This window comes from Sapajus apella, unplaced genomic scaffold, assembly GCF_009761245.1.
Source record: "Sapajus apella isolate SASKATOON/1434 unplaced genomic scaffold, GSC_monkey_1.0 scaffold134, whole genome shotgun sequence".
NCBI classification, from domain to species: Eukaryota; Metazoa; Chordata; class Mammalia; order Primates; family Cebidae; genus Sapajus; species Sapajus apella.
In genome coordinates this window covers 3082278-3096287 of record NW_022437074.1, presented here as the reverse complement: position 1 = coordinate 3096287, position 14010 = coordinate 3082278, and the positions used below count along the sequence as shown (strand labels likewise).

At 40.6% G+C, this 14010-nt stretch overlaps 1 protein-coding gene across 3 annotated transcripts in view; it reads left to right on the top strand.

Moving 5' to 3' along the window:
• Window positions 1-12574, top strand: part of EDAR (ectodysplasin A receptor) — a 90737-nt gene extending 78163 nt beyond the window's left edge. For all 3 annotated transcript variants that reach the window (XM_032262984.1, XM_032262982.1, XM_032262983.1), the window contains 2 exons: window positions 298-358; window positions 9861-12574. In XM_032262984.1, coding sequence (XP_032118875.1) covers window positions 298-358; window positions 9861-10183 — 384 coding nt within the window. In that variant the 3' untranslated portion in view covers window positions 10184-12574. The remainder of the gene's footprint in view (window positions 1-297; window positions 359-9860) is intronic.
• Window positions 12575-14010: the final 1436 nt, after the last annotated feature.

Sequence of the window (14010 nt, the reverse complement as noted above, 5' to 3'; positions counted from 1 at the left end):
GGGAGTCCATGGTCATCTTTTCAAACAGACTGATGTCAGGGGTGTCTCCAAGTGTCTTGTGAGTCTGACCACCCAGCTGAGCCTAAGAAGCACCCCTGGTGGGCCCCAAAGTTGTTTGAGTGGGAAAACCTGAAGAAGCCCTCCTCCCTGTGTGTCAGGGCTGGGGTGCTGACGGGGGTCTGGGTGCAGCATCTCTGGTGCTGGGCGCAGCTGCCCCTGCCCTGCTGACATGGAGGATTTGCCTCCTCACTGCTGTTGCTGCCTTTCTGGAGGTGAAAATTCTCCTCTTTTTTACAGATTCAAAGCCGGAGGAAAAAGATCCTGGATGTGTATGCCAACGTCTGTGGAGTCGTAGAAGGTAAGCTGAAAGGAAGCCTGAGAGAAGTGGTGCCCACTGCACCGACGTGAAGGGCTGTGCCTGGAGCCCTGAGGCTCCTACGAGGGGAACTGAGGGAAGCCGCCCATCCAGTTGCCACGCTGGGGTCAGAATGGCCGCTGGAGCGGACTTCAGGAGTGGGGAAATGGAATCTGGCTCCCAGATATTAGAAGGCATCTCCCAGGGCTTCCATGGCCCTTCCCCGCATGGGGTGAGGACAGCCCAGTGCAGGCACCCACTGCAGGGACACACAGGGTCAGGGAGCAGGACCCGTGCAGCCTCAGACCTCCTGTGTACCCAGGGCCTGTCTCCACGCTGGCGTCATCATCTGGGAAACGAGATCAGTCACTGATCCTAGACTTAGCTGCCCTCTCCCTGCCCTCGAGCGTCCCCGATGTCCGATGACCCTGGGAGCCTCCAGCCTCCCCTCCCATCAGCTTTCTGAACTGAGTCAGACTGTCTCCCTGTAACCTGGGCTTGGGTGTGGGCAGGTAAGAGGCAACAGGACTAGGACTGTCAGCACTGCAATCTGAAATCATAATCCTCAGCTTCCAGTTCCTGCAAAATCCACTCTCTAAATTACTTATTAACTCCGAAGATAAACCCCTCGTGACTGAGATCAGGGGTTTTCCACTGCTGGCCTTGCTGTCCTCCCTCCTCAGACTCCTTGGCTTGGCCAGGCAGCAGGAGTGGAACCTGGTGCAAGATGGGCAGCTCGCCAATGCCCCCAATATCCCTCCTCCCATCCCCAACCCCACCGTAGGCCAAGTGTAGCCCCCTGTGGCCTGGCGGGCTTTCTGGTCCGGTGCTTATTTGACCAGAAATAACTATACTGTGGGTGAACTCCAGGGCCAAGAATTCTTGGCTGCCTGCTGAAATGTGGCATCTCTCCATAAATACATGTCCCAGGTCAGCCTGCCTGATCTCACCTGGCATGGCCTGGGGCTGTCAGCTGCCCAGGGGAAGATGGCCTAGGACTCACCTTCCATCCACCAGGAAGCTCTTTTCTGTTCCAAAAAATGTTGAATCCACACCCCTGGGGCAGGAGTTTTCAAATTAATTTTAGGAACCTCACATGTAAAAGAATTCCCTCCAGTAGGCCTGAGAGGGGTGGGAGCTTGCAGCCCCATGTCTTCAGCCACCCTCAGCTCCCAGGTCTGCCTGATGCTGACACAGCCAGAGCTGAGAACCTGAGCCCAGAGCCCATCCCTGATGAACATTAGAGTCACCTGCAGGTCTTAACACCATCTCTGCCCACCCAGCCCACTCCATCTGCCGCAACACCCTGATGTGATTGGTCAGGGGTGAATCCCAGGCCTCTGTGTGTCTTTCTTGTTGTTGTTGTTTTTGTTTTTAATTAAACTTTTTATTTTGAGATACTTCTTACCATGCAGTGGTAAGAGATAATACAGAGAGATACCACATGCCCTTTACTCAGTTTCTCCTAAGAATAACATCTTGTAAAAATATACACGGAAGTCACAACCAGGACATTGATATTGGCACAGTGAAGCTAGACCCAGCTTTCATATGAAGACCTCTCCTGTTGCCCTTTTGTAGCGACAGTCAATTCCCACCCACCTCACCCTCACCTAGGCCCCTGGAAACCACGAATCTGTTCTCCATTCCTGTAATTTTGTCATTTCAAAAGTGTTATATAAGTAGAATCACATAGTATGTAACTGTTGGTGAATGGCTTTTGTCACTCAGCATAATTCACTGGAGGTCCAGCCAGGTTGTTCCATGTATCAATAGTCCGTTCCTCTCTATTGCTAAGGAATGAAAACCCCTGAGGTCAGGGATTTTCCCACTGCTGGCCTCCTGAGACACCTTGGCCTGGCCAGGCAGCAGGAGTGGAGCCTGGTGCACACTAGGCAGGTGGTAGTCTGTGGCATAAATGGACCAGAGTTGGTTTAACCATTCACTTGTTGAAGAATATCAGGGTTATTTCCAGTTAAGGGCTATCATGAATAAAGGTGCTATAAATATTTGTGTATAGGTTTTCGTGTGAACATCAATCGTGATTTATCTAGCATAAAGACACAGGAGTGCATTTGTTGCATTGTATGATAGTTGCATGGTTGGTTTTTTTTTAAAAACTGCCAAACTGTTTTCCAAAGTGGTTGTACCATTTTACATTCCAACTAGCAGTGTGTGAATGGTCTAGTTTCTCCATACCCTTGCCAGCATTTGGTGGTGTTACTAAGTTTTGCTTTAGCTATTCTGAGAAGTGTGTTGTGATATCTTCTTGTGATCTTAATTTGCATGTTCCTGTTGTTTGAATATCCTTTCTTGTGTTTATTTCTCATCTGTATGTTCTTTTCAGTAAAATGTTTCTTCACGTCTTTTGCCCATTTTTTTCAATGAGATTGTATGATTTTTATGAGTCAAATTTATGAAATTAATTATAAAGTTTCCTTTTATGGATTGTGCTTTTTGTGTCAAATCTAAGATCTCTTTTGCCTAGTCCTAGATCCTAGAGATTTGCTCCCAGTTCTTTCTAGAAGTTTTATAGTTTTATGTTTTACATTTAAGTCCACATAGTTTGGCTTTTTTTCTTTTTGAGATGGAGTTTCACTCTTATTGCCCAGGCTAGAGTGTAATGGTGCGATCTTGGCTCACCTCAACCTCCACCTCCTGAGTTCAAGCAATTCCCCTGCCTCAGCCTCCCGAGTAGCTGAGATTACAGGCATGCACCACCATGCCTGGCTAATTGTGTTTTTAGTAGAGAAAGGGTTTCTCCATGTTGGTCAGCGTAGTCTCAAACTCCCAACCTCAGGTGGTCCACCCATCTCGGCTTCCCAAAGTGCTGGGATTACAGGTGTGAGCCACCATGCACAGCCTAAGTCCACATAGTTTTTATGTTTTGCATTCAAGTTCACATAGTTTTGTATTTTGCATTTGAGTTGATTTTTATAGAAGATATAATACTTGTATCAAAGTTCATTTTTTTGTCTATGGATGTCCAATTGCTCCAGCACCATTTTTTTGAAAAAGTATCTTTCCTCCATTGAATTGCTTTCGAACTTTTGTTAAAAATCAGTTTGGTATATTTGTATAGGTCTATTTTCTGGGGTCGCTTTTCCATTACATTGATCTACATGTCTGTCTCTCTGATAATAGCACACAGTCTTGATTCTTGAATAAATTATATAATAACTTATATAGGTCTTGAAATCAAATAGACTGCTCCAATTTTCTTTTACTTTTTCAAAAATATTTTAGCTATTCTAGTTCCTTTGCCTTTCCTTATAAGTTTTAGAATAATCTGCCCTATATGTACAAAATGCCTTGCTGGGATTTTAATGAGTTGCAACAAAACTGTATCTGGGAAGATTTGACATCTTTATATATTGAGTCTTCTGAGCCATGAACATGGTATATCTCTTTCTTTATTCAGCATAGCTTTGATTTTTTTTCATCAGCATTATGTAGTTTCCAAATTACAAGTTCTGTGTGCATTTTGCTAGATTTACACTGTATTTTTTATTTTCTGAGCAACTGTAAATGACATTTTAAAGTCAGTGGCCATACATTCATTATTAGTTATATAGAAATACAATTGATTTTGATATGTTTATCTTGTATCCTGCGACCTTGCTGAATTCACTTATGGGAGTTTTCTTGTAGATTCCTTGGGATTTTCTACATAGATAATCACATCTGCAAATGGGACAGTTTTATTTCTTCTTTTCCAATCTGTATACCTTTTCTTTCCTTTTCTCATTTTATTCTTTTTAATTTTCTCATTTCATTGCACTGGCTATATCTTCCAGCACTACAGTGAATATAAGTGATGAAGTGGAAGCAGAAATCCTTTCCTTATTTCTGATCCTAAAAGCATTCCATTTTTCATCATTAAGTATAATATTAGCTCTAGGCATTTTATAAATGGTTGATATTAATTTTTGAGTGGATTGCAATAATTTTTAAATATTGAACCAGCCTTGCCTCCCTGAAATAAGCATACAATTCTTTTTTGTATGGTTACATTCTATTTGCTAATGTTTTGTTAAAGATTTTGCATTTATACTCATGAAAGATATTGGTCTGTGGTTTGTGGTTTTTTATCTTTGTCTGATTTTGGTATCAAATTTATACTACCCTCACAGAATAAGTTAGGAAATGTTTCTTCTTTTTCTGTTTCGAGAAAAGATCATGTAGAATTGCTATTAATTTTTTCTTAAATATTTTGTAGAATTCTTCAGTGAAATCATGTGGACCTAGAGATTTCTTTTGGGGTTTTTTTTTTTTTTTTTTTTTTTTTGAGATGGAGTCTCACTCTGTCACCGAGGCTGTAATGCAGTGGCATGATCCCAGCTCACTGCAACCTCCGTCTCCTAGGCTCAAGCGATTCTCCTGCCTCAGCCTCCCAAGAAGCTGGGATTACAGGTACATGCCACCATGCCCAGGTAATTTTATTTATTTATTTATTTTTAAAATAGAGTCTTGCTCTGTCCCAGGCTTGAGGGCAGTAGCATGATCTCAGCTCACTGCAATCTCTGCCTCCCAGGTTCAAGCAATTCTTCAGCCTCAGCCTCCTGAGTAGCTGGGATTACAGGTGCGTGCCACCACACCCAGCTAATTTTTGTATTTTTAGTAGAGACAAGGATTTGCCATGTTTGCTAGGCTGGTCTCAAACTCCTGACTTCGTGATCCACCAGCCTCGGCCTCCCAAAGTGCTGGGATTACAGGCATGAGCCGCCATGTCCGGTTCTAATTTTTGTATTTTAGTAGAAATGGTCACCATCTTGGCCAGGCTGATCTTGAACTCCTGACCTCAAGCAATCCACCCACCTTGGTCTCTCCCAAAGTGCTGGAATAACAGACGTGAGCCACCACACCCATCTGAAGATTTTTACAATTACAAATTCAGCTTCCTTAATAGAAGTCTATTCAAATGATCTATCTTATATTGAATAAGCTGTGATAGTTTATGGTTTTTGAGGAATTGTTTATTCTCACCTAAGTTGTCAAATTTATACGTGTAGAGTTAGAGTTGCATAGTTTTCCCTTATTATCTGTTTGATATCTACAGTGTCTGCAGTGATATCTCCTGCTTCATTCTTGATATTGTTAATTTATATGTTCTCTATATTTTCTTTGTCAGTTATGTTGATCTTTTCAAATAACTGTCTCTTTTCAAATATTCGTTTTCAACTATTGAATATCATTTTCAAATATTGGTCTCTTTTAAATTACTGTTTTCAATTTCATTGATTACTGCTCTTCTTTTTAAATTATTTATTTCTTTGTATGTACATTTGGTTTGTTAATCTTTTTCTAAGTGCTTGAGAGGGGAGCTTAGATAATTAACTTGAGAGTTTTCCTCTTTTGTATGTATTTGTGCTATAAATTTCCCTCTCAGTACTACTTTAACTGTGTCTCCCAAATATTAACATATTGTATTTTTATTTTCATTCATTTTAAATTTTTCATTGAGACTTCCTCTTTGACCTGTGGATTATTTAGATGACTGTTGTCTAGTTTTCAAATGTGTGAAGATTTTTCTGTTATTGATTTATATTTTAATTCTATTGTGGTAGAGGAATATACTTTGTATAATTTCAATTATTTTAATTTGTCAACGTTTAAGGCCAGTAATTATAAAGAATGTGTATTCTGCTCTTGTTGAATGGAATGTTCTATAAATGTCGATTAGATCTTGTTGGTTGATGATTGTTAAGTTCTATAGTCTTGCTGATTTTTTTCTAATTGTTCTATCAGTTACTGAGTGAGGAATGTTAAGGTCATCAACTATAATTGTGAATTTATCTCTTCTTTCAGGTCTATCAGTTTTTGCTTTACATATTTTGGAGCTCTGTTATTTGGTGCATATTCATTTAGGATTCCTATGTTTTCTTGGATTGATCTTTTTATCATATTAAATGTCACTTTCTGGTAATTTTTTCTCTGAAGCCTACCTTAACTGATGTTATAGCCACTCTGCCTTCTTTTTATTGAAGTTTGCATGATATGTATTTTTTCATCCTTTTACTTCCAACCAGCCTCTCTCATTATATTGAATTAAGTTTCTTGTAGACAGCATATAACTGGGTAAATTTTTAAATCTACTCTACCAAGCTCTGCCTTTTAGTTTTTTGCTGTTGTTGTTTTGTTTTTGTTTTTGTTTTTGAGTTTCCACTCTCGTTGCCCAGGCTAAAGTGCAATGATGTGACACTGCAACCTTCACCTCCCAGGTTCAAGCATTTCTCCTGCCTCAGCCTCCCAAGTAACTGAGATCACAGGCATGCCCCACCACACCCAACTAATTTTGTATATTTAATAGAAATGGGGTTTCACCACATTGGCCAAAATGGTCTTGAACTGCCAATCTCAGGTGATCCACCTGCCTTGGCCTCCCAAAGTGCTGAAATTACAGGTGTGAGCCACCACGCTCAGCCTTTAGTTAGTATTTAAACCATTTACATTAAATGTAGTCATTGTCATGTTAGGGCTTAAGTCTGCTATTTTGTATTTTGTTTACTGTTTGTTGTCTCTGTTTTTCATTTCTGTGTTTTTTTTATTCCTGCTTTTTTGTGGATCACTTGAACATATTTTAAAATTTGATTTTGGTGTTTTTTGAGTGATAATTTTTTATTTTGTTGTTGTGATATGTTATTTTATCTTTTTCCATAGTTATTTTAGTAGTTCCTCTAGACATTGCATTTACACATATAGCTTATCAGTCTACTGGTGTCATTATTATTATTATTATCATTTGAGATAGAGTCTCACTCTGTTGCCCAGGCTGGAGTGCAGTGGCACAATCTTGGCTCACTGCAACGTCTGCCTCCCAGGTTCAAGCGATTTTTCAATCCCTTCTGAGTAGCTGGGATTACAGGTGTGCACCACCACGCTGAGCTGTTTTTTGTGTTTTTAGTACCGACAGCATTTCATCATGTTGGCCAGGCTGGTCCCAAACTCCTGACCTCAGGTGATCCACCCATCTCAGCCTCCCAAAGTGCTGGGATTACAGGCATGAGCCACCGTGCCTGGCCTTACTGGTGTTATCATTTTGCCAATTTGAATGAAGTATAAAAACTTTACCTTTCTTTATGTCCCTTTAACTTCCCTGTTTATAGTTGTAAATATTTCCTCTATACATATTTAAAACCATATAAATTGCTTCAACTACCTAACATAATTCAGAAAACTTACAAAGGGGAGGAAAGTCTATTGTATTTGCCCATAGTTTTGCTCACTATGTTCTTTTCTGATGATTCAAGTTTCATTCTTTTATTATTTCCTTTCTGTTTATAGAATTTCCTTTTGCTTCTTTTCGGGTAGGTCTGCTGGTGATAAATTCTTAATTTTTCTTTGACTTGAATGTCTTGATATTCTCATGCATTCCTGAAGCATATTTTCACTCAGTTCACTGCAACCTGGAATGCAACGCTGGGTTGAAAGTTCTTTTCTTTCGGTACTTGTAAATACCATAACATTTCTCTCTGGCCTCCAGGTTTCTGATTATATATGTATTGTCATTCTAATTGTTTTCCCTCTCTAGGTTAGACATTGTTTTTCTTTGGCTGTTTCTAAGACTTTGTCTTTTGTTTTCAGAAGTTCATTTATGATGTATTTTGATGTGAATATATTTGGGTTTATCCTGTTTGGGATTTGCTTGCTTCTTGAATCTGTAGACTTATTTCTCTTTATAAATTTGGGGAATTCTATCGCTTCTTGGCCTTTTGGCTAAGATCAAGTGTAAATTTGGGGAATTCTAAGCCATCATTTCTTTGAGTACTTATTTTGCCCCATTCTCTTCTTCTCTCCTTCTAAAATTTCATGACACAAATGTTAGCTCCTTTGTTATTACCCCACAGTTCCCTAAGGCTCTGTGTTTTTCCGTTTATTTTCTAAGACTGAATAATTTCAACTTCTAATTTTCATTATCCACCTCACTGATTCTTTCCCCTGTCTTTATTCTGCCATTGAGCACATCTACTGAGCTTTTTATTGTGGTTATTGTATTTTTTTAGTTAATATTTTCATTTCTTTCTTACATTTTCTATTTTTTTGGTGAGGATTTCTATTTTTGCATTTGTTTTAAGTGTGTTCATAATTGCTTTTTGAAGCACTTTTATTATGGCTTCTTTAAAACTGTTTTCAGATCATCTAACATCCGTCATCTCAGTGTTAGTATCTATTGATTTGCTTTTTTCACTCATTTGACATCTTCCTGGTTCTTGGTATGATGAGTGAATTCATTTTGAAACCTGTACAGTTTCATGTCCTGATATAAAACTCTGGGTCTTACTTAAGCCTTTTATTTTAGCTGACTCCTTTCAATAGCTCTGTGGCAGGAGAATGAGGGTGCTGTCTTGCTATTGTCTGGTGAAGGTAGATGTCCAAATTCCCCACTCTTCACTGACATGCAATGGGGGCTCCTTTTTACTGCTACTTGGGATTTGGGAGTATGGCTCCCAACATGGTCACCACAGGGACAGGGGAGTTGTTACCAGCTGGTTGATGAGAAATTCCCAGTTCCCTATATGGCCTTTCCTGACACCACCTGGCACAATGTTACAGCCTGGTGAGGGTGGAAGTCTAGGCTCCCCACTCAGTCTTTGCTACCCTGGATGGAATAGGGACACAATTTTTTCTGTGGTGTTTGGCTGGAATAGAGCAATTATTGTCTAAATGTTTCATGCTTGCTAGGCTGCTCTTTTCCTAGTATTCTAACTAGAGAGAGAAGACTTCTGTTGGGGCTGTTTTTGTCTGTGCTTGCTATTATTTCTGGATTTCTGGACTTTTCTGCCCCATGTCTGGAATATATGAGGCTAAAGGAAACCTAGGGAACTTACCACCATCCCATCCATATCGAGGTCCCTAGTTGGTTGTCTTCTCTCCACTTTTCAGAGACTTCTTGTGTTTGTTTTATTCAGAATGGGAGGATTAGGGAAAATTATATCTACTCTTATCTTCCAGAAGCAGCAATATCAAGTTTTTAAATGCTCCTAGGTGAGTCTAATGTACAGTGAAGCCCGAGAACCATCAGACCAGAGTTGGCAGTGACTTGGTTCAGATAACCCAAATCTGGGGCTAACACTGAGAGCACCCACCATAAAGTTGACTACTGTTCCCTAAAGAGACATGATACCATCCCTTTGACCCCTTCCTCAGTCCAGCCCCATAGGAGACAGGGTTACCCAACTAAGGATAACTTAAGTCTTTGAGAACTGCTAAAAATGGTCATGAGAGGGTTACTATCACAGTCAATACAGCTGTCATTTTCCTAGTGGGGAAGTGGCTACTATTGGGGTTAGGGTACACGCACAGCCTTTTCTTGGGGCTGGCAGTGTTCTAGGTGTTGTTTGCCTTAAGTTATGCATTTGTTTTAGGTGGCTTTCTGCATCTGTTTTGTTTTACAATTTAAAAAAATTTCTGAATAATTTTTATTTCATTTAAATAATTTTTCATGGTGTTGACCTTCTATTGACTGTAACTTGCAACATCTAACTGTGGCCATTGGTGTCTGTAGGTCTCAGCCCCACGGAGCTGCCATTTGATTGCCTCGAGAAGACTAGCCGAATGCTCAGCTCCACGTACAACTCTGAGAAGGCTGTTGTGAAAACGTGGCGCCACCTTGCTGAGAGCTTCGGCCTGAAGAGGGATGAGATTGGGGGCATGACAGATGGCATGCAGCTCTTTGACCGCATCAGCACAGCAGGCTACAGCATCCCTGAGCTGCTCACAAAACTGGTACAGATTGAGCGGCTGGATGCTGTGGAGTCCTTGTGTGCAGACATACTGGAGTGGGCGGGTGTTGAGCCACCTGCCTCACAGCCACATGCTGCATCCTGAAAAGCATGCTTGTGGGCTGTCCTCCCAGGGCAAGCCAAGGATCTAACGAGGGCTCTGGAGCTGTGAGTGGTGCCAAAAACTGCCAAGAAGCAAGGGTTTTGTGATATGTCACCCTATGCCTTAGGATGTTTAAGGAGGCAGACAAAATGAGGCCTGTCTTCTACACTAACCAAAGATAAAAGACTAGATCCGGAATACTTTCAGATGCTTGCCTGTACCTCACAAAGCAGAGTAAATATCCACTCACTCATTGAACAATAAGACAAAGTTAAGAACTGAAATGAACCAAACCACGTGGGAATGACAGAAGTGAAGAATCTGGCCCCTGTCTTTAAGGAGTTTGCACTCCAGTAGAAGACAGAAGGAACATATGTTTACAAACCACTTCACTGGAAAACATCAAACAAGCTGAATGAAGGGGTGCTTAGAAAATGTAGTAGCAGTTTTCAGGGGGAGATGACTCCCTACTGGCATGATGAAGGATGGCATCCTAGTGAAGAAGCAGCTCAAACATTTTGGTAAAATAGCTACAAAATGCAGACACACTGTTCCAGGTATTATTTCAGGTTTTGTACAAGTCTATTAATATCCTATGTGGTTTCATTAGGATAACTTTACCTATCCTTGAGATCATCCATATTCTTACAGCCCTTCCAGTCAATAATGGAAGAGCTCACTCTATACAAAACCAGTATGCAAGGTGTGTGTTTGTCCAAGCAGGTGGCCGCGTGCAGTAGCCAATTTCATTTACTGCGTAAGTCTTTGGCCTGGGAAACCTGTGGTTTGCATTACATGTGAATGGCCTTCCACTCTCAGTCTTAGGCAGATTTGACCTTTTAGGGGCAGCAGTGCTCAAAAACACAGCATTTTAAATTATGTGTCAGGCTGTGTTTTCGCTTCAAACATGTATAAGTAGTCAACTCTAATTAGAGAAATGATGAATTCCTAAGAGTTCAGCCACACATAATGTTAGATTTCAAAAGCATCTGAGATTTGTGGATTAGCCTTATGGTGTGAGAGTCTGAAACTCAGCCTTCTGAGCCAGTCAGGGAACGTGGAGTCCTACAGTGCAAATGAGAGCCCGGGCTTGGAGTCCAGGAAGCTGGGCTCTAGTTGTGTCACCTTAGTCTCAGCCTCAGTTTCTCTTCTGCAAATGAGATGTTAGTCAGTGATTCTGTAATCGGGGCAGGTGGGGTTCAGGTGAGCGAGAAAAAAGTGGAGCTGTAGGAAATGCCAGGTCTTTGAGGGGCTCTATAGAAGTGAATACAGTGTGGGTTGTCCATTTAAACGGGAATAAAAACAGAAAAACTCAGAATTGGCATTTTCACAGTAACTGCAATGGTTTGACGTAACATTTATAGGCAGAAAGTCAATAAACTGGCATTGTTCTTGGCAAATTCTCTTACTATCTGTGTAACTGCCAAGAACTCAGGAGCCAGTATAGTGATCACACCAGGGGTTAATTTAGAGTTCACTGCTGAGCTCCCTGATGGCAGGTCTGACTGTGTTTATTACTAAATTAAAACAAAGTCTCTGACTTATAAAGCGAAGTTGTAAAAATTACAAGTTGCATGACTGAACAAATGCTTTGGGGGGAAAATCAGTCATATCTTTTAACACCAACAAGCAATTTCCCGCCAATGAATGTAGTACATACTGTGAGAGGATCATAATGAGGTCCTGAATATTTAATTTCATCATTTACTGTGTCTGTTTGCTGCTGTTTTTTAGAACCTATTGGGTTTATCCTGCAAGCTAAATACTCCACGGCAGAGCTTAATTATCCTTTTAATTCCTCTTTGAAATCCTGTGGTGCCCCCTTCCCCCTGCCTTGTGATAATGATGATGAGAGTCTCCCTTTAATTAGACTGCAAATGTCACTTGTGATGAGTGTGCTGTTCCAGGAAAACAGCTTGCACCCTCCTCAGAATGTTTTCAGTGAAGGAGCGGGGTGGCTGTTCTCTGCTCCCGGTACTTTGGCTTCATTTCACACTATTAGTATTCTGTGGCCATAAGGCCAGGCCAGCATCAGCTCATGTTCCATTGGCTCTCCACCTGCCATTTTTAGGGAGCTATTCCTTATGTAGTTACACATTCCCTTGTCATTTACTTATTTGGAAACATGGGATTTACTCTTGCAAGCTTTAGCCTATGTTATGGGATTCAGAACAGTGAGATCATAATAATTCTCACTGATCAAAGCTGAGACTCCATCCTGCCATTTTTGTGTGGAGATATTCATTATTTTGCAATACTTTAAAACATTTGGAAAATACCCCAGGGTAGATCTGTGGCCCTTAGACAGTGAAGTCTTGTCAATATTTTTGTCTAATTCTGTATATATATATAACTTATTATATTTTATAATCTCAATAAACACATTTATAAAAAGATTTATAGACTACTGTAATGTGAGCTCTTTGTGGTGGGGGGTGGTGGTGAAGGTTCCGATTGCTCTGTTCCACATTATTGCACTATGTATAATGAGACTGTAGGATTGCAACCAGCTATAAACAAAATGCCTAAAATGTTATGGCCTGGCCCATTTACTCAGCAGAAGCAAACATTACAAGGATATCATGTAAAAACTACCTGGAGCATTGCTTTCCAAGTTGCCATCATTAGCTCATAAAGCATTGTATAATTTATCTGTTTCTGTATTTTAAAAATGTCATCAAATTCAATGGCTTAAAGCAACAGTCACTTATTACCATTGCTTGGGGTTTAGTAGGGGATCAGTCAGCTGACCTAGGTTGAGCTCAGTTGAATGTGGGTCAGCTGGCGCCTCTGCCTGTTGGAATACCTTACCTGGGGCTGCTCTACTCCATCATCTCTGTCAACCTAGGTAACAGAGAGAGGCTCTCTAAAAGAAAATGATGATATGTGGGGGAATAGGGCATTGCAATGGGAATACATGTGCCATAGTAAACTATGTGTGTATTTGAAGAGGTAAAAAAGAGGCAAAGGTTTTTAAAGGAAAAATAAGGAGGATTACATAATTATTTTGAGACAATTATCCTTGGCTACAAGGATCAATAATAAGGGCGGTGCCAGTCCAAGGTTGGACAGGGAGTTGCTGGGCAGAGGTCCTTGCAGGAGGCTTTGTCTGTGTGTGTGTGTTTAAGATTGTGATGGCCTTTGTGCAAGGTTGTAGTTTTTCCAGTCTTGTAATGGCTCTCATTATCAGTTATTTATGCACGAGAACCCTTCTTTCTGGCCTTCCATGGCTCTACTTGTCAGGCTTTTGTTTTGTTTTGTTATGTTTTGTTTTTTTCACAAGTGATTTCTTTATAATTCTGACAAGTTCCACATTTCCTCCATTTGATCAACATCTTTCTTAGAAAGCATCCCCAATCAATCATCCCATAGTTAGGTTTTGATTATTCCTCGGTGCCAGGATAGACTTATCCTTGTCTGGTCTCACACTGGAGGGATTTGATGGTGACTAAAAGTCAGTGTCAAAACCCTTGAGTTATCCCATAATTAGGTTTTGATTATTCCTCGGTGCCAGGATAGACCTGTCCTAGGTGGCTGGTCTGGTCTCACATTGGAGGAATTCGATGGTGATTACAAGTCAGTGTCAAAACCCTTTAGCCATGTTTGAGCAAAACATAAGTTTGGAGAGAGTGGCCCTCAGGCTATGCCTACTTGAAGTGTATTGCTAAGTTTGATTTTGTCTGTTCTGTAAACATTTGCTATCATCTCAAAATGCAAGGCCAGTATTATTCTGTTGAAGGTATACTTCTACAGAGATTTGACAAGTAACAGATAGGAAGTTTAAAAAAGGAAGATATAAAGGAAAATTAAAATCAATAGTAATATGAGAA